This window comes from Choloepus didactylus, chromosome 8 (assembly GCF_015220235.1).
Source record: "Choloepus didactylus isolate mChoDid1 chromosome 8, mChoDid1.pri, whole genome shotgun sequence".
Classification (NCBI taxonomy): Eukaryota; Metazoa; Chordata; class Mammalia; order Pilosa; family Megalonychidae; genus Choloepus; species Choloepus didactylus.
The window spans coordinates 114,181,749-114,208,264 of record NC_051314.1 but is presented as its reverse complement, the minus strand read 5'-3'; the positions used below and the strand labels follow the sequence as shown (position 1 = coordinate 114,208,264).

The following is a 26,516-nucleotide window of genomic DNA, read 5'->3' as shown; positions in this document are numbered from 1 at the left end:
GGAATCTTTACAATATGCCTTATTGAATATTCCGTACTCCTGCATCGTCAATTGCCCAATCTCTGTCCACATTCTATCCCCTGATGACCTACGCTCTCAAATTCAATTCTCAGCTTTGCTCTTTAGAGTTAGTTTATATTAGTGAGAACTTACAATATTTGTCCTTTTGTTTCTGGCTTATTTCACTCACTATACGTAATGTCCTCAAGTTTCAATCACCTAGTTGCATGCCTCACAACTTCATTCCTCCTTGCAGCCCTTGATATTCCATTGTATGTATATACAACACTTTGCCTTCCATTCATCCATCCATGTACCCTTAGGCCACCTCCATCCATTGCAAATCGTGAATACTGCTGCCACAAAAACCAGTGTGAAAATGCCTATTCATGTCTCTGCTTTCAGTTCTTCCAAGTACCTACCAAATAACAGGGTTGCACGATCATATATATGGCAACCCTATACTTAGCTCCTGTGGAACCACCATGCTGCCCTCCAGAGGGGCTGCACCATTCTACTTCCCTACCAACAGTGGATAGGTGCATCTCTCTCTCTCCACATCTTCTCCAGCACCTGTATCTGTCTGTTTATTTTTTAAACAGTTCTATTCATACAACCTACGATCTATCCTAAGTAAATAACTCCCAGTGTAATCACATAGTTAGGCATTCACCACCACAATCTTTATGAAAATGTTTCCATTTCTTCTGTGAAGAAAGAATAGGGAAAAAAATAAAAGAATAAAGAATTTAAAAAATTAAAAAGGAGAAACAACAATAAGAAGACTCCCACACCTCTCCCTTATATCCCCCTCTTACTGACATTTAGCTTTGGTATATTGCCTTTGTTACAATCAATGGAAGAATATTACAATTTTATTATTAACTGTAGACTCTAGTTTGCACGGATTGTATTTTTCCCATATATCATCCTATTTTCAACACCTTGCAATGCTGACATTCACTTACTCTCCCTCATGTAAAAACTTTCTTATCTTTCTCCATTTCATCACCATCATTGTCCACTCTAGGTTTTGCTAAGTTATACAGGCTCAGGTTTTAATCTCTATCTTTCCTTCTAGTGTCATACATGCCCCTAGCCTTCCTCTTTTAACCATACTCACACTCAGCTTTGTTCATTTTACTTACAATATGTGCTACAATCACATAGTATTGTGCTATTAATTTCTGAATCTTTCTACCTCTGATAACCTGTGTTCTTAACTTTAACTCACAGAGTTCACACCTCATAGTTAGTTCATATTAGTGAGACCATACAGTATTTGTCTTTTGTTTCTGGCTAATTTAGCTCAGCATAATGGCTTCAAGATTCATCCACATTGTTGCACGTGTCATGACTTTATTCTGTCTTACAGCTGCATAATATTCCATCATACGTATATACCATAGCTCGTTTATCCACTTTTCCATTGATGAACATTTAGGCTGTTTCTCTCTCTTGGCAATCATAAATAATGCCACTATAAACATAGGTGTACAAATGTCCGTTTGTGTCCTAGCCTTCAGTTCTTCTGAGTATATCCCTAGTAATGGGATTGCTGGATCATATGGCAATTCTATACTTAGCTCCTGAGGAACTGCCACACTGCCTTCCAGAGTGGTTACACCATTCTGCATTCCTGCCAACAGTGAATAAGTGTGCCTCTTTCTCCACATCCTCTTTGGCACTTGTAATTTTCTGTTTTTTTGATAATGGCCATTATAATAGGTGTGAGACAACATCTCATTGTGGCTTTGATTTGCATTTCCCTAATAGCCAGTGAAGTTAAGCATCTTTTCGTATGTTTTTGAGCCATTTGTATTTCCTCTTTAGAAAAGTGTCTGTCCATGTCTTTTGCTTATTTTTAAATTAGGTTGTTTGTCTTTTGTTGTTGAGTTGTAGGATCTCTTTATACATTCTGGATATTAAACTCTTATCTGATATGTGGTTTCCAAATATTGTCTCCCATTATATAGGCTGCCTTTTTACTTTCCTGACAAAGTCCTTTGATGAGCAAAAGTATTCAATTTTGAGGAGATGCCATTTATCTGTTTCTTCTTTCATTGCTCGTGCTTTGGGTGTAAGGTCTAGGAAACAACCTCCTATTACAGGATCTTTAAGATATTTCCCTATATTTTCTTCTAAAAGTTTTATGGTCTTAGCTCTAATGTTTAGGACTTTCATCCATTTTGAGTTAATTTTTGTATAAGGTGTGAGATAGGGTTCTTCTTTCTTTCTTCTGGATATGGATATCCAGTTCTGCAAGCGCCATTTGTTGAAGAGGCTGCTCTGTCCAGTTGAGTCAACTTGACCACCTTATCAAAGATCAGTTGTCCATAGATAAGAGGGTCTATTTCTGTACACTCAATTTGATTCTATTTGTCAGTTTACCTATCTTTGTATCAGTACCAGGCTGCTTTGACCACTGTAGCTTTGTAATGTGCTTTAAAGTCAGGTAGTGTGGGACTTCCCACTTCATTTTTCTTTCTCAAGATATTTTTAGCTGTTCAGGGCACCCTGCCCTTCAATATAAATTTGATTATTGGTTTGCTATTTCTGCAAAGTAGGTTGTTGAAATTTTAATTGGTATTGCACTGAATCTATAAATTAATTTGGGTAGAATTGATATCTAAACTATATTTAGTCTTTCAATCCATGAACATAGTACATCCACTTATCTAGGTCTTCCTTGATATCTTTTAGCAATTTTTGTAGTTTTCTGTGTATAGGTCTTTTACAGTACATGTCTTTTAATGCAAATATGTACATATATCTTTGGAAGTATGCCTAAAAATGGAATTGCTGAGTCATTTGTGTATGTTCAGCTTTAGTGAATTATTTTTTCACTCAACATAATAAGTACCAAAGTTATCTATTTAAGTGGACACTGGCTCTGGAATCAGACAGCCTGGGTTCAAATTCAGTTACTTGTGTGACTGTGAGCATAGTTAGTTAATCTCTCCCCTCTACGACATGGGGATAATCAGATCAGCTACCTCTGTGTTGCAAGGATTAAATGAAATTATCCAAGAAAAATGGCTAGCATCATAGCACTCTATAAACGTTAGTTGCTATTATTGTTGCTGATGATGGTGATAATTCGGTTTAGTTCAAAAGAATACTTTTGTGAAGTATTCACTTTAGAGAATAATTCTTGGCAAGGAATTTACTTCCTGAAATGTGTCCTAGAGAAGTAGAGATTCAGACAAAGATTGAAACACAAGAGTGCTCACACTAGCATTATTTATAAAAGCAAAATAAGCAGGGATAGGAAACAAATTAAAGCTCAAAAATATGATGCAATTCTATGCAGCTCTTAAAAATAATATATCAGAAAAAAAATACAGTGGCATATGTAATTGTTTATGACATCATAAAAGTAAAAGGTCAGCGTTCAAAATGCTATTACAATTTTGGTTTAAAAAATAAAAGCTAGAAGAAAACACATAAATGTTTATTATCACACAAACCCTCTATTTCAAAGCCATGCAAATTTAGGAATATGGGAGTTTATGAGACAAATGCATCATGTATTGTAACAGTAATGATTTGCATAACTTTATTCTTTGTCCCTGTGCAATTACCAATGGTTGGCTTATAGCCCTTTCCAGCTATTGAATAATTAAGTAAATATCTTTGATAATAGAACAGAAAACAAATACACTTAGAAACTACCAGACTGAGATGAGGATTAATCTCATTTGGTAATAGATTTTTGAAAACCTCATTTGGTATACATAAGAAATACTAATGTGGAATGAGATTGAGGAACTTGGCAGCATTTAGGATTATAAAACCATAATTCAAATAGACCTTAGTAAGGCTCTAAAGTGATCAATAATGATGTAAATAAAACACAAGGTCTCGGCTATGTGTGTGAGTCTCTGAGGCATGTAAAGTTCTGAAAAATGAAATGGACGAACAGTACTATTATAGCTAAAATGCAAACAAGATTCCAAGATGTCACTGTTATCATTCTATCATCCCTTTGGATCTTTTAATTTACTACCTGCAGGTGCCAGTGTCAAGTGCTTTTTTTTTTTTTTTTTTTGGTAATAGTCACTAGCTTAGTGCTGCTTAAAGTGCTCATTTGTGAACTGCTTGCTTTCAGTCTGCAATGAGACAGAGCTTGAGTCAGACATAAATCGATAACTGCATCTTTAGAGAAAGTCTTGCCGTGAAAAACAACAACAAAAAGTCAGCTGAATTCATCAAGAGTGCTTAGTGACATAGCTGCTAAGCTCATATCCTATTGCAAACCTGCACAAGTGAATGGTGCACAGACTAAACTTTGAGTAGTCCTATATTCAGTCCTATCACTACGATGCTTACAGCCCTCCTAAGTCTTTACAAAGCACTTAGTCATAAAGTCAAAATCTTAATGATGGCCTACAAGACCCTTTATGATTTGACCCCAGCCTACCTCTCCAAACTCATCCCCTTTTATCCTCCAAGTTCTAGTCACAATGTCCTCCTTCTCGCTTTGAATTCTCCAACTCAGGGCTATCACTTATTGCCTCGCACCTCCCCCATTTTGTCCCACGTAGGTCATTTAGGTCAGAGCTCAAATGTCACACCCTCAGAGAGGACACTCCAGAACATTCAACGTGATTTCCAGGCCTTTTACTTTCATCATCCCTGTTCTTTTTTTTTTTTTTTTTTTTTTTAAATAAATGCTAAGCAACACTTTTGCAGTTATTTGCAGTTATCCTTTTATGTATTCAATTACTTATTGTCAATCTCCCTCCAACCCCCAATCAAGAATGCCTGGTTTGCCTTTTTTTCCACTAATATTCCTAGTCCCTAAAATGGTACTTGATTGTCAAAAGTAAACATTTGAGTGAATTATGAATGTACAATTAACTGAAGGAATAAACTTGATTTTAGAACACATACGATCCTATGTTAAACATAGGTAGCCCTAAACTAACTTTCAAATGCAAAAATTTGGACTTTCATACTCTGCTTGTTAAGTGAACATTTTAAACTATCCATTAGTTTATTTTGGTAGGGTTAAACTATTGTGCTTTAACAGTTTTTTAGGCAGTTATGTGATTATTTTGTTGTATTATACCTTTATTATTATATTTTAAGTGAGGATAAATAAAAAAATGGAAATGTTCATACTCAGTGAAAAAATGGGACAGAGTTCAAAAATCGTATGACAAATCGAGAGGTCACTCTGGTAGACATTGTTATGCACTATATAGATAACATCTCTTAGGCTTTAATGTATTGGAATAGCTAGACGTAAATACCTGAAACTACCAAACTCCAACCCAGCAGTCTGGACTCCTGAAGACAATTATAGAATAATGTAGATTACAAGGGGTGACAGTGTGATTGTGAAGACCTTGTGGATCATACCCCCTTTATCTAGTGTATGGATGAGTGGAGGAATGGGGATAAAAACTAAAGGACAAATGGGGTGGGATGGGGGGATGATTTGGGTGTTCTTTTTTCACTTTTATTTTTTATTCTTGTTCTGGTTCTTTCTGATGTAAGGAAAATATTCAGAGATAGATTGTGGTGATGAACGCATAACTATGTTATCATACTGTGGACAGTGGACTGTATACCATGGATGATTGTACGGTGTGTGAATGTATTTCAATAAAACTGAATTTAATAATAAAAAAAAAAGATAAACAGCAAGAACTTCAAAAAAAAAATCATATGACAGAGCATTAGCTTAAATGATTCTTCAAGTATAAACCAAATGACTGTGTTCAAAAATGAAGGAAAAGCAAAAATTTTTAAATGTGTATGAGTGTTGCTGATGATTTGTCTAAAAACCGAGGTGAATTTAGTGAGTATTTTCTCAGAGTTATTCTCATTTAGTATAATTTTCATACATATTTTCAATAATGCATAAAGTTGGCAGACTGCCTATAACTCAGTCTCTATCTTTTTCATGAGATCGAGACACTTCTTTCTATTAAAAGTACATGTAACTGCATCCTCATCTTATTTTCCATGACTGAGCTCATCTCAGAACATTTGATGGATAAAGAGACGCAATTAGAAGGACCCAGACAATGCAGAAAGACAGCATTCTATGGTTATACAATGTAGCTTTTTAAAATTTACAGAAAGTAAATTATAATCTGTAAACTACAAAAAAACAACTTCCCAGTATTTTATATTTTCCAGGAGAAATTTGACCCATCATAAAATTTGAATTTCATAACCTTAATTCATAAAAAATGATACTTTGCTTTGTAGGTAAATATTCTGATAAAACTTGGAAATGCAAGCATACCTTCTTCAATGGGCTCATATTTTTGAATGATTTCATAAACCAAAGGTGTACTTGTCTCGACTGCATACTGTTCTTGCATCAGAAAGTCAGTCAGATTTTTTGCAGAAAGAATTTTCCGGTTCGAGGAATATGTGTTGAAAATCTCAAAAACTTCTTCTCTGTGTGCAATAATTCGATAAATTGCTCTAAACTCTTCTATGGTGATTTTTCCTTGCTTCAGCCTGTCATTATCCTACTAAAAAAAAAATGACTGGTGGGCTCACATTGTAAATATAAGAAATGCATAAAATTAGTAAGTTAGAGTATTCATGTAATATATAATGAAAATTATACTTGAAAGAAGCTGAAACTCACATTGAATCCTTATTTCAGATAAAATATGTAAAACTATGTGAAGTGGTGTCAAAGTCAGGAAAAGGGTACTAGATCACCACCTATTGCAACTAGTGGCCATAGTGGGAGTGGAAGGGGTGTGGGAGAAGATAAGAATTCTAGGCTGTCTTTCCATTACAAGTTTCATTTTTGTATCCACTCTGCTTCACTACCTTCTTAAAACCCTTCCAGGTAGGGTCTAATTCCATGATAGGGAGTGTGTAATCCCACAACAGTGAGTGTAATTCCATGCTGACAATGTACAGCTTATACCATAAACACCAAAGTGAATCAGAGACATTAAAGATCATTGTAAAATGCAGAAGCTGGATGGTTATGGATTACCTGGAGAAAGTGGGATCTGAGTTATTGAAGGATTTGGGGCAGGACAAAAAAAAAAAAAGATGAGTTCCAATAAGAATGATTGGATTCATCTGGCTGTAGTAAAAAAATTCATATTTGAACTTTATGAGGTAAGAGACCACAAAGTAGGCTAAGCCCAATTATTAAAAATAACAGAACCACTGTGAGGTTCTGAGGAGGAGAATGATTAGCAAAAGCAGAAGTTTAGTATGATTAGTTGCACTTACCCTTTAAAAGAGGAGAGAGAGAACAAAGGGAGCAAAAAAGATGCAATCCAGGTGTGAGGTGATGAAGGTCCAATCCAAGAAAAAAGTAAAGAACAGATATCAGTGAAATTATGAAGAAAGAACTCAGAAGGATTCAAAAAGAATTAAATATTTAGGGGCATGAGGGAGAGAAGTCAAGAATGCCTAGAATATAGGGTAGTAGAATAACTGGTAGAATTATAGTATTGCCAAAAGGGATAAAAAAAACTAGGGAGTAGAAAGTGCAGTTTAGAGAGAAATTTAATTGCAAAAAAAAAAAAGCTATTTTTGTATAAATGGCCTCTTTGCTTTATTGGAAACAGTCTGAATACAGAGAATATGTGTTGAAGGAGCACTGTGTTATAATGAAAGCTGACAATTTGTAGAAAGATCTGACATTATATTCTAAGCTCCAGAGTATGTGGGACTTCGAACGCATGATTCAATCTCTCTGAGCTTCATATTCTCCATCTGTAAAATGGGGATAGATAGTATTACCTACGTCAGGAGCTTGCTGTGGGGATTGGGGATCTATAATAAATGGTAGCTGTAGTGTATTTTTATGTCTTATTTTTGTCTGTTTCCCTCACATCATCTAGCCTATTGTCTTATCTTTTGACAATTTTGCCTGCAATGTATATACATCATTGTAGATACCTTAGGGTACAACAGGAGACAAGAATACTGAAAATAGTTTCTTCATTTAATTGAGAAAACTTCAGTGGTGGTTACCAGAGTGTTTGATATCAGGGGTCCAAGAAGCAGTCTGAGAGAGAAACCAAATATGGAGCATACAGGTCAATTCAAAGAGGAAACTAACCCAGCCATACGGAGTGACTTGAAAAAAGTAAGAACTGGAAAGAAGTCCCAGGGGAATGGAATGGAGATAAGCCTGGGAAAAAAGCTGGGATCTGTGGCTGTCAAAACAGAATTTGGGTCTCCAGAGCTGATTAAAGAATAATAGCACCTTAAAAATATGTAACCTTACTTAAGGAGCTTACAGTAACTCATACATTTTAACAATTATCATAGTAGATTTACATCACATAACTTGCTGTTTTTAAATTCTGGATTTTGAGGTTCACAGAAGTGGATGTTTTACAATTAAAATTATTTTCTTTGAGCCCTGTCCAACTCCTAATTTGTCATATGATCTTAAGCAAGACAATAATAATCAAAGTGCACCTGTAATTCCTGAAAAGTTCTATTATATAAAATCATATAAATTAGAACTTATGGTCCTTTTGAATAGCAATATAAAATGTAATATACATTATCCACTGAGCAATAGAAGTTTTATTACTTTCAAGCAAGGTATAAGCTTATCATCTAAAATGTCCTCTGCTAACTTTTTTCCAAAAGATCAAAGTTGTTAACAGATACTAGAAAGAATTGGAAAAATAAAGTCCCTACAAAGTTCCATGAATCTAAATAATACTATAGTTGATCAAAACCAAAGAAGACTTAAGGTTTAAAAAATAATCAAATTGCCAAAAAATAAAAACTACACAAAATAGGTAAGAATAGTATCACATACCCGAAACTATCATACTACAACCCAGAACCCATGAATCTCGAAGACAATTGTATAAAAATGTAGCTTATGAGGGGTGACAATGGGATTGGGAAAGCCATAAGGACCACACTCCACTTTGTCTAGTTTATGGATGGATGAGTAGAAAAATGGGGGAAGGAAACAAACAAACAAACAGACAAAGGTACCCAATGTTCTTTTTTACTTCAATTGCTCTTTTTCACTTTAATTATTATTCTTGTTATTTTTGTGTGTGTGCTAATGAAGATGTCAGGGATTGATTTAGGTGATGAATGTACAACTATGTAATGGTACTGTGAACAATTGAATGTACAATTTGTTTTGTATGAGTGCGTGGTATGTGAATATATCTCAATAAAATGAAGATTAAAAAAAAAGAATAGTATCACAGAAGATGGAAAGATCTAATTTTAGGAGAGAAAGAGAAGGAAAAAAAAAGCTATAAGGAGTAAATAATGATGAAGAAAGATGACAATTGGTGCACATAAAAAACAAGGGCCACAGAAAGAATAAAAGCAATGATCAAGATTCAAGCTAAAAGTGTTGAAGCACATCATAATACCTGAAGTTCACAGAGTGCTGATGTCTTACTATCTCCCCTGTAAGAGGAAACCAAAGCTCAAAAAGCTTATGCAAATTGCTCCCATTCCCATAGCAGTGGTAGACCAAGATGGAACTAACTCCAAAATCACAAAGAGGAGCAGTGGGAAGAAAGAAAAGTCAATACACCATTATAGATATTAACATGATAGATGCAGAAATAAATTCTGTAAAATGCAAATCTGATTCCTTCAACTCTTTCAAATTTCTTGGGGTTCTCTTTTGCCGTCAAGATAAAACTCAAACTGTGTGTGGTATCCAAGACCCTTTAAAATGCCAGTGCCTAGAATATGGTGGATAATGAACAAATATTACCATTTATGTGGTTTTGTTCAAAGCAGAAAACTAGGGACTCATTCCTATTTAAGTAGTGGTAGCTCTTACCCTTTCCCTCCTTGCAACTCATACATACTTCAGGTGCTCTAACTTAGAGTACAAACACCAAGTTACATTTTGCTATTGTGCACGATGTTTTTAGTGTCAGGAATAAAATTTTTACCTTATCTCTTCCTAAGTCTATGTTGGATACCCTTTCTATGGGTTCTTTTAGGACTCAGTACCTTCTTTTCTCATAGGATTTCTTACACTGTAATGGAAGCCTTTTTCTATTTCCCTTCTAGAATTGCCTGGGATGGGGAGTTTGTCATTTGTTTCTTGTATCCTCAGTACTTAAAAGAGTGCCCAAGTGAAGGTATTATGAACATGGTCTGTCACCCAATTTGATGATTCTGGTGAAAGAGAGGCATTTAAGCAATATTTGGATAAAGAAATTAAATATCTTCCTATATGTGGGGAGAATAGGAGAACTTTCTTGAAATATGTACTACAGAAAATATGCAAAATCTCAGACCCTACCTCAGAATATACTACAGCTTTTAAAAAGGTTACATTTTATCATTTAAAAATACAACATAAAATAAGAATGATAAAATCATTTTTCTCCTGTTTAAAAAAAAAGTTCAAGTAATTATTCCTTGCAAGGCATTACACAAAGATCTTTCCCAAACAACTCATTCACTGTTTGTGTATAATTTTAAAATATGTATCTAATAATTTATCTTAAAACCATGAACCCCATGAAGGCAGATATTTCATTCATCTCTTCATTCCCAACATCTACTACTCGGCCCCACCCTAGAGTGGGAGCTTAATGATTATATGTTTAAATGAATGGGTGAATGAATGAGGATAAAAGAACATCTTAAATTAATTCTGATGGTTGTTCTGAAAGTTTACTTTCAGGAAAAAGTATCAAAGCTTTTCATGGTGTCACCATTTTCTATGGTTCAATTTGCTAATAACAATATGAAATGTTATCATGAGAAAACTAATCCATCAAAACAGAATTTGCTTTTAATGTATGATACAGTATTTCAAACTTTATTGTCCTTGAAATTATGATAAGACAAAGCATTAAAAATATTTTTGAGAAAATAATGTGATCTGCCATTTCTTTTTCCCCAAATTCTGACACACTAATTTAAACTACTTGGCAAATTTGTCTTCTCCTTTTCTTTCTTCCTTTTTCTTCCTAACAAAATATATGAGCCAGATACTATATTGGGTACCAAAGATGCAAAGATAACACATCATCACTGTCCTCTGGGAGCTCATAGTCTAGAAAAGCACAGACACTCACAATAAAGTAAGTTGGGCAACTCTCCCTGGAGAGTCAAAGGAGAGTCTTTACAGAAAAAGTGATCCAGCAGATGAGTCTACAAAGGTGAGAAGATGTTTGCCTGGAAGTGGGGAGGAAATGGGTTCATTCTACTTATTGGGATCAGGGTGAATAAATAAAGGTATGAAACAGAAGAGTCTGATCAGAGGGGATGTTAATGAAGTTGGGGTGAGAGATAAAACTGCAGTCAAAATTTGATCATAGAGGCCTTTGCACATCATGCTAAGGAGCTTAGATTTTATTCTGTAACAACAAGGAGTCACTGGTGAGCTTTAATGAGAGAAATCATATAGTCAGATTTTTTAGAACAATCAGTCTAGCAACTGTGGAGAAAAATAAAGCCTGTGATTGAAGGTAAAGAAACCAGTGTGCAGGGCTTTTCAAACCTTACTATACATATGAGTCAGCTGGAGACTTGTTGAATGCAGAGGCTGCTTTAGTATGTCTAGATGCTGCATTTCTAGCAAGCTCCCAAGGAATAGCAAAGACGCTGGTCTGAGGACCACACTTCGAGTAGCAAGAAGTTAGACAGCAATTGACTCAACTATAGCAAGGAGGTCAAACTGAAAAGACAACTTGATGTGCAGTTAGGTAAGAGAAGGAGTCTAAGGATCTCACAGGTTTCTGGCTTGGGTAATGGAGGATGATGTTGCCATCACCCAGAAAAGAAATAGAGTAGGACAGACAGTTTGAGAGAAAAAGATAAGTTTCATTTTAAACATTTTACATTTGAAGTTATCTCTGAGGCTTCCAAGCAGAGATGACCAGCAAGCAATTGAGGGGCAGGGAGGGGACAAGGTGTTATAGAAGAAAACACAAGGACTTTGGAGACAGAAAGACCCAGGTATGAGTTCCCACTGTGATATGCAATGTGAACAAATTATAGCAACAGTCTTATCCTCAAATATCCTTATGTGTAAGGACTCATACATCATAACATTGTAACTTTCTTGAATGTTTGTTAAGATAATGTGTGCAAAAACCTAACAGAACCTAGGATATGGGAAATGAACAAATTCTCAAATGTATATGGCTCTGTTGTTCAGAACGGAAACCTTGGGACTTGTTCTCATTTAAGTATAGTTGAAGCCATTGAGGGTCAATAAGATTGCTCAGAAGTTTGTAAAGTAAGGAAAAAAATGAAGAGGCAACTTTAAGAGGAGGGCTGAAGGGATGATCACAGGACAAATTGAAAAGGAAATGGTCAGAAATTTAGAAAGAGAACTAGGAGAGTGATGTTTTAGAAGTTAGAAAAGGGAGAATTTTAAGAAAAGAGGGATAAATAAAATGGACGAGAGGCTAACTAGTGAACTAAGCATCGTAGACATAAAGATGCATTCGAAATAAGTATGAAGGTGAAAACTTATTCTCATGGGTCATTGAAGAAGTGAAGAAAGAAATGTAAAGGATTCTATCAGTTTATTTATCAAAAGAAAGAGAATGTAGCATTTAGAAGAGGATATGGTGCTATTTATTTTTTTAGATGATACTAAAATCAGTTTAGATTTTGGAGGTCCAACTGAGGTATGGAACCATAACTTTAAGGTGGAACCAAACTGAATAATTGTGTGATTATGGGAGACTATAAGTGGTTGAATTGACCCCAGGTTACCTGTTTGTAACTTCTAACTTCCAAACCATCCTTCCTTCTTACTTCCAATACATCCGATACTGTCGCCAGATTCTTTATCCCAAAATACATTTATATTTCCCTTCTCAGAAACTTTAGTGGCTACCTATTGCCTACAAAAGGAAATTCAAATTCTGTACTCGACCTCTCAAAATCTCCATCATCTGCCTGCAACAGGTATTTGCAGCAATTTCTTACCACCCCATCATGCATCCAATACTCCAGTCGTATTTGATTACCTTGCACTCCCCAAGCACTCCTTGTGTTTTACTGTACACATATCATTTCTCATTCTTCAAGGCTCAGCCAGAATGTCACTTCCACTATGACATCTCCTTTAAAAGCCCAAGTTACACCTCAGCAAAAGGTCCTATTTACAGTGGGTTCATACCTACAGGAAGGGATTAAGATTAAGAACATGTTTTTCTGGGTATTTGGCTCCAAACCACCAGACTTCCGTAGGTGAAGACTTCATGTGGGGAGGTAAGACTGATCTACATTTCCTCAGAAACATGGCTTTCTACGTTACCTTCTCTAAAACTTCTTGTATTTCCCTAAGCCTAACAGTACAGAAAGCAATGAAGATCTTTATGTCCTTCTTCTTCTCGGAAGAATGGTCAATTTCATTGTACTTAGACTGATACTTACACTGGTTTACTTTGTAGAAAGTTCTGTTCTCAGGTGGCTACAATGAACTCCAAAGACATGAATGGGAACTATTAGAATAAAACATTTTAGCTGAAACTCTTGCATGAGTTGCTCTTAATAACCATTTTTCTGAATAGTTCAATGTTCCTGTGCTATTTTTTTTTTTTTTTTTTTATAAAAGGGGGTTTATTTGGTTACACAGTTACAGTCTTAAGGCCATAAAGTGTCCAAGGTAACACATCAGCAATCGGGTACCTTCACTGAAGGATGGCCAATGGTGTTCAGAAAACCTCTGTTAGCTGGGAAGGCATGTGGCTGGCATCTGCTCCTAAGCTCTGGTTTCAAAATGGCTTTCTCCCAGAACATTCCTCTCTAGGCTGCAGTTCCTCAAAAAATGTCACTCTTAGTTGCTCTCGGAGTGTTTTTCCTCTCTTAGCTTCTCTGGAGCAAAAGTTTGCTTTCAACAGCCGTCCTCAAACTGTCTCTCATCTGCAGCTCCTGTGCATTCTTCAAAGTGTCCCTCTTGGCTGTGTCAAGCTCGCTCCTTCTGTCTGAGCTTATGTAGTGCTCCAGTAATCAAGACCCACCCTGAATGGGTGGGGCCACACCTCCATGGAAATGATCTCATCAGAGTTATCACCTACAGTTGAGTGGGTCATATCTCCATGGAAATACTCAAAGGATTCCAATCTAATCACCTGTGCTATTTTTTAAGATAATGTTTTCAGATCTTTTTTTCTGATTGTAAAAATAATATTGCTTATTATAGAATATTTAGGAAATAAGCAAAGCAAAAAGAAGAAAATAAAAATTGTCTCTGAAATCTCAAAAAAAAAAAAAAAAGCCCAAGTTACAGTCCCTATCTTCCCAGACCTTGTGCTAGTTTTACTCGTGAGATTTATTATAATCTAGTAACTTGCATGTTCCTTTCCCTCCTTATAAGAGATCACACTTTATTCATTTTTTACAACCCACAGTTCCTTACAGAGCACTTTGCATATACTATTGATTTAACAATGGTTGTTAACTGCTTAGAGAATTTGAAGACTTAAGAAGCCCGAAAAAATAAATTCTTGAAATGATGAAGAATTCTATTTCCTGATCAACCAACAATCAAAAGTATATAATTTAAGATGAGCTGTGTGTGTAGAAATAAAATAAAATATTTTAAATGCTAAAAATGAAAGACAATGATAAAAGCAATAAAGATTGTTTAGTAAAGGGATAAAACAATCTAGGGAATTGCTGTTTAAGCCATAAATCAATACTTAATTTTATAGATAGAAATTTAGTGTATATTGCCAAGGTCTTAAAGTTCTATGTTTTTACTTAAATTTTATAAGAAAAAGTCCCCTCCTAAGAAAATAAATTCATTCTAAAGATTTGTTAAAAAGCCAGCTTCATATAATCAATAAATTTAGTGCAATTCCCTATATATTCTTTAACAACTATGATTGAGCCAATTTATTGAGTGCCTACTTTTTGCCTTGCCTGGTTCTAGACACTTTCACACATAATGTCTTACCTAACATTCAGAACTCTGTGAGATAACTATATTAGTATCCCCATTTTGCAGATAAAGAAATATGCTCAGAGGTATTTTTCACTTGCCAAGTACCACACAGCTAAGATCTAACAGAGCCAAGAATCTTTATACCCATTCATCTGTCAAGTAACCCAATTCTGCGACACTGGAAGGTTTAGGTCCCCAAATAAAGATTCATTATGGTTCACTTTATTTACTCAGAACAGAAAGGTATATTGATAAATTGTGGAAAGATTTGAAACAGAAGTTGAAGCAAAAGTAGGATGTTTAAGAGGCTTACTCTTCAGCTACCCAGAAAATTCAGTTAGCCAATACATCTTCCCTAAGTATTCTATTTAATAAGCATTTTAATGCATATACAGCAATTTAGCCTACGGCCATAAAGTATTATTAGGGGGCCTAGGAGAATTATTTTAATAAATAACAATGGTTTTTCACCATCATCAGACTTGTTTACATGTAAATTATGCTTCTAAAGTGCTTGAGGTCATTTGAAAGAGGCATCTGATGTATTCAAACTCTGCCCCTTTAATTTTTATAATCAAAATTGTTTTCACAGTCATTCCTTGCTAAACAAAGTAGACCTTCAGAACTGCCAGTGTCCAAATAATCCTAAACTCCAATTAATTAACTATAACTGTGCTTTTATTTGTTAAGCATTCTGTTGAGCATTCTACATAATGCTTTTCAACCTGGCATGAATATTATTCGATTGCATCTCAAATAGACATCTCTGTCTTGATGATAATTCAAGCAACCTGATAATCACCAAATAATATTTACATTTCCCATTTGATACCAACTTTAATATATTTCTACCACTTTCTTGTTTTGATGTGACTTTTCTTAAATCTGGAAGCACATCGCTGTTTCTCCCTGAATACCATTGAGGGGAGAATCCTACACATGCAAAGTTCTTCCACAAAACCTTTGTGCTCTTCAAAGGTGGTGTTAGACATGAATTGATTGAAATTCTAATAGCTTATGACAGCACACACTGCTTGGATTCCACAAACAACCCTGAAACTCTAGTCTTTTACTGCCATCTCCTGAGAAGCAGAATTGTTTTTAATTTTGTTTTTAACTTACTCTTAGTAGTTTGTAAACTTAGGGGTTAAATTTTGAGAGAAATGGTTGTTGGGAGACATTTCTCCATGAGTGTCAGTTTCTGCAGGGCTTCTGAGCAGAAACAGGGGGTGCCTTTCTTTGGAACGATCTTTTCGAGGATGTTTGCCCTGGAGGAGATCTGTCTCCCTCCAGAGCAACAAGCTGGTTAATTTACTATCCTACCCTTCACAGCAAAAGTCAGGAGGCTCACGGCCCCACATGGGAGACCTGGGTTCCTTAGCTTAAGGTTCCTCTGTTGGAACGCAACCCACCGAGTGTGCAGGTGACACCTGGCCCAGCTCACATCACTCTTCAGGAATTGGGGCCTGGGGAACTGACACCAAAATGCTGATCTGGTAACTGCCATTTTTGTAAGTGATATCAATTGTCCTTTGTCTCTGTCCCAGGAACCTGCCTTCTGCCAGCATCTGTGAAATAGTGGCAGGCTGACTTGCTGGCTTGTCAGTAGGGTAAAAGCTCAGACCCTTTCCACTTTGTGAAAATAAAAACTCCTTACTGTAGATTGTATAATCTGGGTACTCACTCTTCAAAAAACAAAATCATGTTTAGGATTCCTCTTTTCCTGGCCATCGAGACTGGCTAGTCTAGCATTCTTGCTTGATTCCCTTAAGAAATCTACCATCTTCCTAATCCAAAACTCAGATAAAATATGCGGCTTTTTCTCATTTTATTTATGACTTGACTCCCTGGCCACTGGACTGAGTCAGATTCCCCTCTACTAATTCTTCTTTAAGCAAAGAGATTTTTTGGCATAATTTTCTCCTTTGGGATGAATAAAATATAACTTCTCTCAAGATTGTCCATTCCTTCTATAAATTACTAACATCCAATCCATTTACCATTTGATCTTCCATGAGATTTTGATGTAATTATACAATGAATCCTCAATCTAATGTGAACAGATTGCTCTAAACTGATAAACTGGTGGGTTTTTATCAAATTTTTATCAACAACTATTTTTATTTCCTAGCTAAATTTCCCCATCTTGATTGTAAATATATTTAGCATAATTAAATTCATTAATTCATAAAAGACTAATTTTCATACATACTTTTTAAAGAAACTATACAAAGACCAAGTAGCTACTGACATTTACTTATGTTGGATTAATTCTTTCCTAGAGTGGGAGTGGGAAGGTGGGTATCATCTCACCTTAAAAACATATTTCACATGAACAACATGGCACCGGATATCTAATTTTTCAAGTAATTTCACAGTTTTATCTAGATTAATTTTTCCACCTCTAAAGTCTTCCTGGATCCTTGATAAAAACCACGTATGGAGCACAAAAATGAAGTTAAGGAAATTCTCAAAGAAGGTGATTAAGTTCCTAAAATGCTTAAAGAAACATTTGATCTCTCTTCAGTTTAATGCATTTATTTTTATTTTTAAAAGAGAGTCTATCTCATGCATAAAGTAAATGACAAGAAAATTTTATAAGCAATATTTAAAAAAATAAAATTAAGTGGTTACTACTGTGCAGTAAATGTATGAAAGGGCACAACACAAATAAAAATAATAGGAAAAAATAAAAATAAAAATTTGAGAAATAAAGTTACTACTCAGGAAATATATTAAAACATTATTAAAATCTATTGCCAAAAACATAGAGTTGGAAAGCAGCTGGACTTAGAATCACCCTGAGTCACTTGCCCTCTCTCAGCCTCAGTTTCCTCATCTGAAAAGTGGGTATTTTAATATCTAATCTTAGGGAAGGGGAGGCATTAAATGAGACCATAATATGTCAATGAACACAGTTTCTGCTATATTTTCAATAAATAGTAAGTGTTCAATAAATATTCCCTCCAATAAATAGTAGTCATTACTAATATAATTATTAATACTACATTAGTCAAACGTGCCATTCTAAGAAAATGCATCCTCAAAAAAGCAACATTTTTAGCACCATATGAAATGGTTAACAATACCATGTGAGTATATACTTGGAATGAGAGAGAAAGCTAAAATAATCAAGGTTATTTACTGCATACAGATAAACTACAAAAATTGGGGCACATCCATTTGAAAAACTAAGGTTGAGATGAAATAATATGACAATCTATAAAATAATGAAAGGTTAAAAACTGCAAAACTCCACCTGACATCGGATTGTTAGAACTCATGAGAACCCCCTAAATTTAATGGCTATGACTTAATATAGCAAAGCTTATGTTCTTATAAGAAAAAGATACATAAAGCTAGGAGAACTCAGGAAAGCTCAAGTCAGATGTGGAAGGAAGCAGTTTAAAAAATCTAGTAAAGAGTTAGATAAAATCAAAAGAATGAAGAGGAAAGAGGAACAGAAGGGACATCTGAGTGGATATTTGGTCTCCATAGTTTCATGACCTGTTGTGTCGTGTCTCCTTGCTTAGAAGTCTCTCCCTGTTAGATGTTGTCACAGGTTGCAGTATAATTAGCTCTGCCCCCTTGCAGGAATCGAATTTCTTGATACTCATCAGTTGCTGCCACGGCCACCACTTTTCTAGGGAGAAAGCAGAGAATACCCAGTGGGTTGCTGCCTGTGTGCTTTGGAGACAGCTCACACTTAAATCCCACAGAAACAGTGCAAAGGCTATAGAGACTACATTCTCTTACCCTTCACTCTTTCTAGCTCCTTGCTCATGTTCTGACCATCTTCAAACCCAAAAGGTTTACAGATGCAGCATTCCCTGCTGCCTGCCATTTTTCTGTGAACTGCCACTGAATCTCATATTATTTCTACTTTTTTGTTTGTTTGTTTAAAGCCCTCAAACCTTTCACTATATTGTGCTTCCAGTAGGTTTAGAACAACTATTCTGAGGGCGTGAGTACAAATCAACTCCATATGGTCCCTGAAAGTGCACAATGCTGCCAAACACTCTCTAGAAACTCTAGACTGCTTCTCTCAACCCCTGACACCATGGAACACACACACAGACACACCATTTTTGAAGAAGACTGTTCAGGAGGCTAAGCTCTTAAAACTTTCAAAGCATGTTTAGCTGGTTGCCTGCATAACATGGTCAGGTGACATTTTTTTTTCTTTTAGTCTGAACACCCATTGTGATATCATCAAAAAATCCAGACTTCACAGAGAAAGCTTCTTTATGACTTCATCAGAAGACTCTGAGCTTGCCAGACCACCTGTTTTCATGGCTAGGCATAAAAATCTTAAGCTTGAAGGTTTAACACCTTGATGGGAAAGGTGTCTTTTGGAATGTTTGCTCTTTCTTTTGAACACGCTCTATTTCAGAAGCTTTGCTTCTGCTGCAACCAAACATGTCACTTACCTTACTGAACAGGAAGGACAAAGAAAGAGTAATTCGCAGACTGCTAATACAGGCTCCTCCAGGGGAATTTGTAAATGCCTTTGACGATCTCTGTCTGCTGATCCGTGATGAAAAACTTATGCACCATCAAGGTGAATGTGCAGGCCATCAACACTGCCAAAAATATTGTGTACCACTCTGTATCGATGGAAACCCCGTACTCCTGTCTCACCACAACGTAATGGGAGACTACAGATTTTTTGACTTCCAAAGCAAACTTTCATTCAAATTTGACCTGCTTCAAAATCAGCTAAAAGACATCCGATCTCATGGCATCATTCGGACAGAGGCAGAATACCTGAGAACTGTTGTTATGTGTGCCCTAAAACTGTATGTGAGTGATCACTTTCCAAGGGGAAACTGCAATGTGCTAAGAAAAGCTGTGAAAAATAAGGAATTCTTGATAGCCTGCATTGAAGATCACAACTATGACTCAGGAGATTGCTGGAATGGCCTTTGGAAGTCTAAATGGATTTTCCAAATAAATCCATTCCTGACCCAAGTAACAGGAAGAATTTTTGTGCAAGCTCACTACTTCAAGTGTGTCAATCTTCATGTTGAAATCTCCAAGGACCTGAAAGAAAGCTTGGAAGTGGTTAACCAAGCTCAACTGGCTCTAAGTTTTGCCAGACTTGTGGAAGAGCAAGAGAATAAATTTCAAACTGCAGTCTTAGAAGAATTACAGGAGCTATCTAATGAAGCCCTGAGAAAAATCCTACGAAGGGATCTTCCAGTGACCCGCACTCTTATTGACTGGCAGAGGATTCTCTCTGACTTGAATCTGGTGATGTATCCTAAATTAGGATATGTTATCTATTCAAGAAGTGCGTTATGCAACTGGATAATATAAAGGATTGCTCCTGTTAATTGTCTTGACCTGTCTTTGGTGCGTTACTGGGAATGGCTATTTTCCTAAAGTTAAGCATCCGCTAGAGATGCCTATGGCATAGCAAATGCAAGTTTAAATAAGGAAAATTGTAACAAGAAATCTTATCAGAGAATATTTACCCATGAGGTAAGAAAGACTGGAGCAAATGTGTTCCATAATAGTGGCCATCATAAAGCAGGCCTAAGGTTACTTTACAGAATGTGCCACCCCAGAAATATTATAGAGACAACCAGAGTTAAGGGTGTGTGTGTGTGTGTGTGTTTGTGTGTAGGGATGAATTTTAACTTTCAAGGCATTTAACTCATCCAAGCACATAATAAGTGGCAGATGAGTCTGGCAAGTTTTTATGCTCTTAACCAGCAAGCTACCGCAGCTCTCTATGGTGACCTCTTCCATTAAGAGTTGTGACTTTCTTTGCAAGTGGAGATTTAGGATACTATTCAACTAAAATAATATCCCAAAGGTAAAGGAAGAAGGGGGCTTTTTGTGTCCTAAGCTAAGACAAACCACCTAGACCGTCACCCTGCCACTATTCCTAGCAATGTGAATGACACTTAGGCCTGTACTTTCAATGAATTCCAAATTTAAATCTCTAATAAGATTTCAGTAGAGTAGTTGATAAGCACCATCTCCTGATTCTGATTCATCTGGGAAGCAAAGTATTTTGTATGTTGGAGCCATGCAATTGACAAAAAGTCTAATTCTATTTAATAAATATTGGAGCAGACAACATCCTGTGAAAGAATTTCTAGACCTCAAGCCTCTCACCGGCAACTTGGTAAGTCTTAGAGAATCTCAGGAGAATTATCTGGGTGTTTATTAAAAATACAAATTTGGGGAGCCTACCCTTAGATTTTGATTTAGTAGTTCTGAAAGCCTACATTTTGAGAAATACTGGCATAAGCTTAAACACTTCTTTGCCATCTACTTAATTAATTTTTCACCCAAAATACCACTGCCCATGATGACCATTCCTTCTAATTCAATGGATTCACTCTGCACAAACTAAGAATAGCATTCACCTGTCATGTGAAAAAATAAAAGGAAAGAAAACTTTCCAAAGAAAACCATAAAAGAAAATTGCTCCAATTTCACTAAAATATAGCCATCTAGTGAAGTCTTTAGCAGAAATTTTCATTGATATGATAATTTGATGGGTAAGTGTTGATTTTCCAGAACATTCCAGAGGAGGACTCAGTGCTTTATGAAATAATTACAGAAACATTTAGTTCCTGCTATAACACAGGCTTTTTAAAATAATATTTATTGATATTTCTCTATAAAAATCACAAATACAAATTGTGGAAAATGTTTAAAGTATAAACCAGTCTGGCCTATTTCCTTCCATCCAATCTTATAGAATTTTTTTAAATATTAAGAACATACGGCATATAAAATTTTTCCATTTTTTACATAACATCACATATCATAAACATTTTCCCATGTCACTAAAAACTCCTTGAATACATCATTTTAATTATTTACAAGATAGTCATATTACAGATGCCTCATAAGAAGACAACCATTTCTCTATTCATGCATAATTTAAATTTTAAGCATTTTATTTCTGTTATTAATTAGTATCTAATGAGAATCTTTGTGCATAAAACTTTACCCACATTTTGGATTTTTTCCCTTAAGATAGATTCCTTAAAATTGCTCTTTGAAAGGATATAAGCATATTTATGCTCTTAATACATATTGACAAATTACTTTCCAGAAAGATTTTTAACAATTTATACTCCCATCTGTTGATAAGACAGTATCTATCTCACCACAGTATTCTTGGAAATATCAAAACTAAATGTTTTCTTTGACAGGCAACAAACAAAAAAATCCTCAAAACAATACAAAAAAGTTTTTGTATTTTATTTTGTATTTTATTAATTGATGCCATAGAGCAAAATTTAACACAATATTATTTGGTAGTTATTTTCCTTACATGGACACTGGCATGGCAGGAAAATCCAGTTATTACCCCCTCCCTCTACACACACACACACACACACACACATATACACAGATGCCTATACTTAGGACCATGCTATGTGTTCCGGTTTGCTAGAGCTGCCATTATGCAAAATACCAGAAATGGATTGGCTTTTATAAAAGGGATTTATTAGTTACAAATTTACAGTCCTAAGGCCATAAAATGTCCAAACTAAGGCATCAACAAGAGGATACCTTCACTGAAGAACAGCTGATGGCATCTGGAACACCTTTGTCAGCTGAGAAGACGTGTGCATGGTGTCTGCTGGCCCTTTGCTCCCAGGTTGTTTCAAAATGATTTCTGTCAAAATGTCTCTAGGTGCCTCTCTCTAAACTCCTGTGTGTCCTTGCTTCTTTCTCCCAGGGCATTTCTCTCCAAGCATCTGGGGGTCCTCTCTTAGCTTCTCCGGGACAAACTCTGGCCTTCATTTCTTAGCTTAGCATCTCCAAATGTCCTTCTGTCTGCATCTCCAAGCATCTTCATGCACAAGCAAGTGTCTGTGTTGGCTCTTGAGTTCTCTTAAGTAATCCAGTGAACTAATCAAGACCAACCCTGAGCGGGCAGGGTCCAGACCTCCATGGAAATAATTTAATCAAAGGTATCTCCCACAGTTGGGTAAGTCACTTCTCCATGGAAACAATCAAGAGGTTCCACCCAACGAGATTGGGTTAAAAGATCATGACTTTTATGGGGGACATAATATAGCCAAACTAGCACACTGTGGCTACACGTATATACACACACATACACAGGCCTTGGATATACACATACATTCACTTAAAATGCTTCAGATCCTGAGAAGTCAGCGTGGTATATCAGAAAGATGAACTTTTTTGATAGTCTATTGTCCCCCCCACCCACTCTCAACTGGATTGTATGCTCCATCAGAATGGGGACCTTGTCTATTCTCAGTACCTTGTCCATTGCCTGTCATATGGTGGTTACTCAATAAACAAAGGAAGGAATCAACAAGGATAGTAATGATATGAGGCAATGTAGATTTAACTAAGATTTTGCAAAACATCTTACCTTCTGTCCCTTAGGAATTATGTAGTCAATGCAGATTCAGTGCTGATGTGGTGACCCCTATTTTCAAGGTGGTTAATTCCACTCTCAAGCAGCCATTGGCAATTTCCTGCTCTGATAAAAACTTTGCTCTTTTCCTACTCCAAATAAAAGCAATTTCTCCAAGTTTAAAAAAAACAGCTTCTTCAAAAGTCATATATTTCTTTCAATTTCACATGATCCTCTGTCAAAGATTTTCTACCATTTCCCTTTGGGGCTGGTCCAGAGAGCTATTTGAACGACCATTCTACTCAAGCAGAGGTCCATCAGGGGGTACATGTCCTTCAACTCTCCCCTGTATCAGAGTGAGTCCCTGCTCTTCTGGCATGCCTAAGTCCACGCTCGCCTTGAGGTTAAAGCAGGTTTCATCTTTCCATCTTTTTCTGAACCTTCATTACAGTGTACTAACCTGAATATTCCCTTCTATATATGACCCAATTTGGTAATAATCAGACAAATAGAGCTCCTGTCAGCCTCTTTTGACCTTCAAATTTATGAAGGCCCCTCCCTACAGTTAATTAAATTTTAATTAGTGAATCAATACGAAAAGTACTTCAGGTCACTGCCACTTGCCAATTTTTAGCCTGTTATCAATTTATATCACCCTCTCATCAACCTTCTCATCCATGACACACCTTTAGATTGTGGCCCTTTTACTTGTAGAATTCCAGCAGCCTCTTAAGACAACTATTTTTAAAGAATGGATACCCAGACTACCTCCTCCTAAATTCCAGTGAAATTTCTCAACTCTGCTTTATTCACTGGTCTCTTACTCCCTAAGAGCAATTAATTTATTCTTCTCTATCGACTCCTTTTGCCGTCTTCATGATGTTCTTCCAAATTTTTCCGCTCTACTTAAGCTCTACTTCTGCAACATTCTTTCACTTTATAAATGACTGCCTCTTCTTTAAGAAGACACATACTTTAAAAAAGAGCTACTTCAGCTTCCTTCCTCTGCACCTAAAAATGTATTTATCTATTTTCTTCTCCTTTCAAATAGTCTCCAAAGAAGTGTCTGTTCCTTTCTAAGATTATCTCTTCCTCCTGTGGGCTTGATTCTAAACTCTTTTGTCTTCCTCGTTCTTCATGCATCAGTTACCTTTTTTTACTCACTTTTTCTAGCCTGTCTATCCTAAGATAAAACCTTGACTACCCTCTGCTAGTATAGCTTTGCAAAACGTACCTCTCAGTGTTACTTGATTTCCAAGAATGCTATGCATGCACTGCCCTCCCTTGGAACACACTCCCTCCCACCCCATCCAATTCATCCAGACTGTAAATTTGGAAATAAGATAGCCACTCGATAGTCATACAGATGACTCCAACCCAACTTGACTTTTGAGCTTTGCTTACACATTGCCAACTGCCTACTAGTCCAATATATACATCAACAAAATGAAAACTTCCAGAACTAAGCTCCTAATCTTTTCTGCTCTGCTCCCCTACGCCATCATGAAGCACATTACTCTGATTCTTCCTTTTCTGCTCATGGAAGCACTATCCTGCCATTAACTCAAGGTCAAACTTTTAAGCCTTATTAACTATTTTTCCCATTTCCTAAAATACACTCTCCTTTTATTTCTCTCTTTCCAAGTATTTTCCTTGTTCATTCCTTTAGCCAGTACCTTATATCTAATCTTTATTACATCTCACTTAACACAGGTTCTAACAGGTCTCCCTGCCTTCATTTTAAAAAATTTCTTTAAAACCTCTAGTCTATTTTATGAAATGCAGTCAAATTAATTCTCATAAGTTTCAACCAATTACTCACAATACTGATTATTCACAATTTTGATCAAACACTTTCATAGCATTCCAAGTTCCTGGTCCTCCGTGATCTGAATGTCCCCTATCTTTTCCATATGTCTACATGGACTAAACTGGATTTCCACTACCTTTCCAAAGAAGTCTATTCTAATCCCTTCACCAGAAGTACTCTCTATGTTTCCTATAGGTGAACACATTTCATCTCCAAATCTCCCTTGCTACAGGTCCACTCTATTTTAAATACCAGGTGTGTATATTTGTCCTGCTTCCCTTGTTAGACTAAAGGAAAGTTTTCTTTCATTCATATGCAATGTAGTAGAAATCTATGGAATTTTGAGTCAAAATACCTAAGCTCAAGTCTTAAGTTTAAGACTCTACCAATTACTAGCTTTGTGATTTTAGGCAAGATTAACATATATGACTTCTCTGATGTCAATTGTCCTATCTGTTAAATGTGGAGGATTGTTGCAAAACTAAAATGAGAATAAATTGTGAAAGCACTTTTCCAACTATAAATCTCCAGCACCTAGCATTGTAGTTGACATACTTGGTGAATGAATAAGTGTCAAAAAAAAGAAATATTTTCCTTCAGTCTCATAGGTTGGCCAAGCTGCACATGCAATATTCCCCCAAAATAAGGGAAGATTTCTAGGAGCAGAATTCCTTCTTATAACCAAGCTCTCCACTTTCCAGGAATTCAAATTTACAGATGCCTCTAAGTGAGAAGTATAGCTTTGTATTTTCAAGATCTTTCATAGTGCCTGGCACATAATAAGAATATAATTTCCACACTCAAGATTTCTCTGACAATTCACTCTTGATGTCTTATTATATGCCAAGCAGACACAGATTCCTTAAGGAAGCTCCAGGGACAATATTTCTCTTCCAAATTTAATTGGTCAGGGTCCCAACAGGAAACAGTAGACAAATGCAAACTGGATAACTCAAAAAAAGTAAAATTAAGGGGTTATCTACAGAAATCTGGAAACACAAGAGACAGTGAAGTAACAAGAGGGCAGTTCACATCTTTAGGCCCAGAGAGGGAAGGACCACCAGAACCTGGAAGGAGGAGTCAGTATAAAGGGCCACCTTAAGAGGGGCTGTCGGCTTCAATGCAGAGGCACTGCCTGCCTGAGGAGGTCCCTCAGGGAAGGAGCCAAGGGGATCAAGTCTCCCCTCCTCCATTCTTCTGACAGAACTCTCCACTGGCTAACCCAATCAAACTAGAAGGCAAGGGTTCCCACCAATACACACACATCCCGCACACATCAATCCCACACATATCAGCCTCTCCAGGCTAATAGTTGGGTGGCAAAAGCTGGAAAGTGGATGCGAAGGGGCAGGTGGAAGATACAGGTACACATTTGTTCATCTGACTGTGGTTTCTGATGCCTTTCAGGGCTTTTATTTTAGTAAGATGATCATCTGAGTTCCACTAAATATATTTCATTCTTTGGTTCATTTAAAAAC

General features: G+C 36.2%; 2 protein-coding genes across 2 annotated transcripts in view; one reads left to right on the top strand and one right to left on the bottom strand.

The window, feature by feature from the left end:
• The window catches only part of PLCZ1 (phospholipase C zeta 1), a 62,798-nt gene extending 43,947 nt beyond the window's left edge, over window positions 1-18,851 (bottom strand). Inside the window, exons 1-3 of the mRNA XM_037847489.1 lie at window positions 18,781-18,851; window positions 17,180-17,357; window positions 6,263-6,494 (exon numbers count right to left, since the gene is read on the bottom strand). Coding sequence (XP_037703417.1) covers window positions 6,263-6,494; window positions 17,180-17,357; window positions 18,781-18,851 — 481 coding nt within the window. The remainder of the gene's footprint in view (window positions 1-6,262; window positions 6,495-17,179; window positions 17,358-18,780) is intronic.
• Window positions 18,852-19,285: 434 nt separating this feature from the next.
• CAPZA3 (capping actin protein of muscle Z-line subunit alpha 3) lies at window positions 19,286-20,185 on the top strand. The gene has a single exon (XM_037848329.1). It carries the CDS (start codon window positions 19,286-19,288, stop codon window positions 20,183-20,185), a length of 900 nt encoding a protein of 299 aa, XP_037704257.1.
• Window positions 20,186-26,516: the final 6,331 nt, after the last annotated feature.

Coding starts and splice junctions, on each gene's coding strand:
- CAPZA3 (XM_037848329.1), top strand. CDS start 19,286: ATGTCACTTACCTTACTGAACAGGAAGGACAAAGAAAGAGTAATTCGC.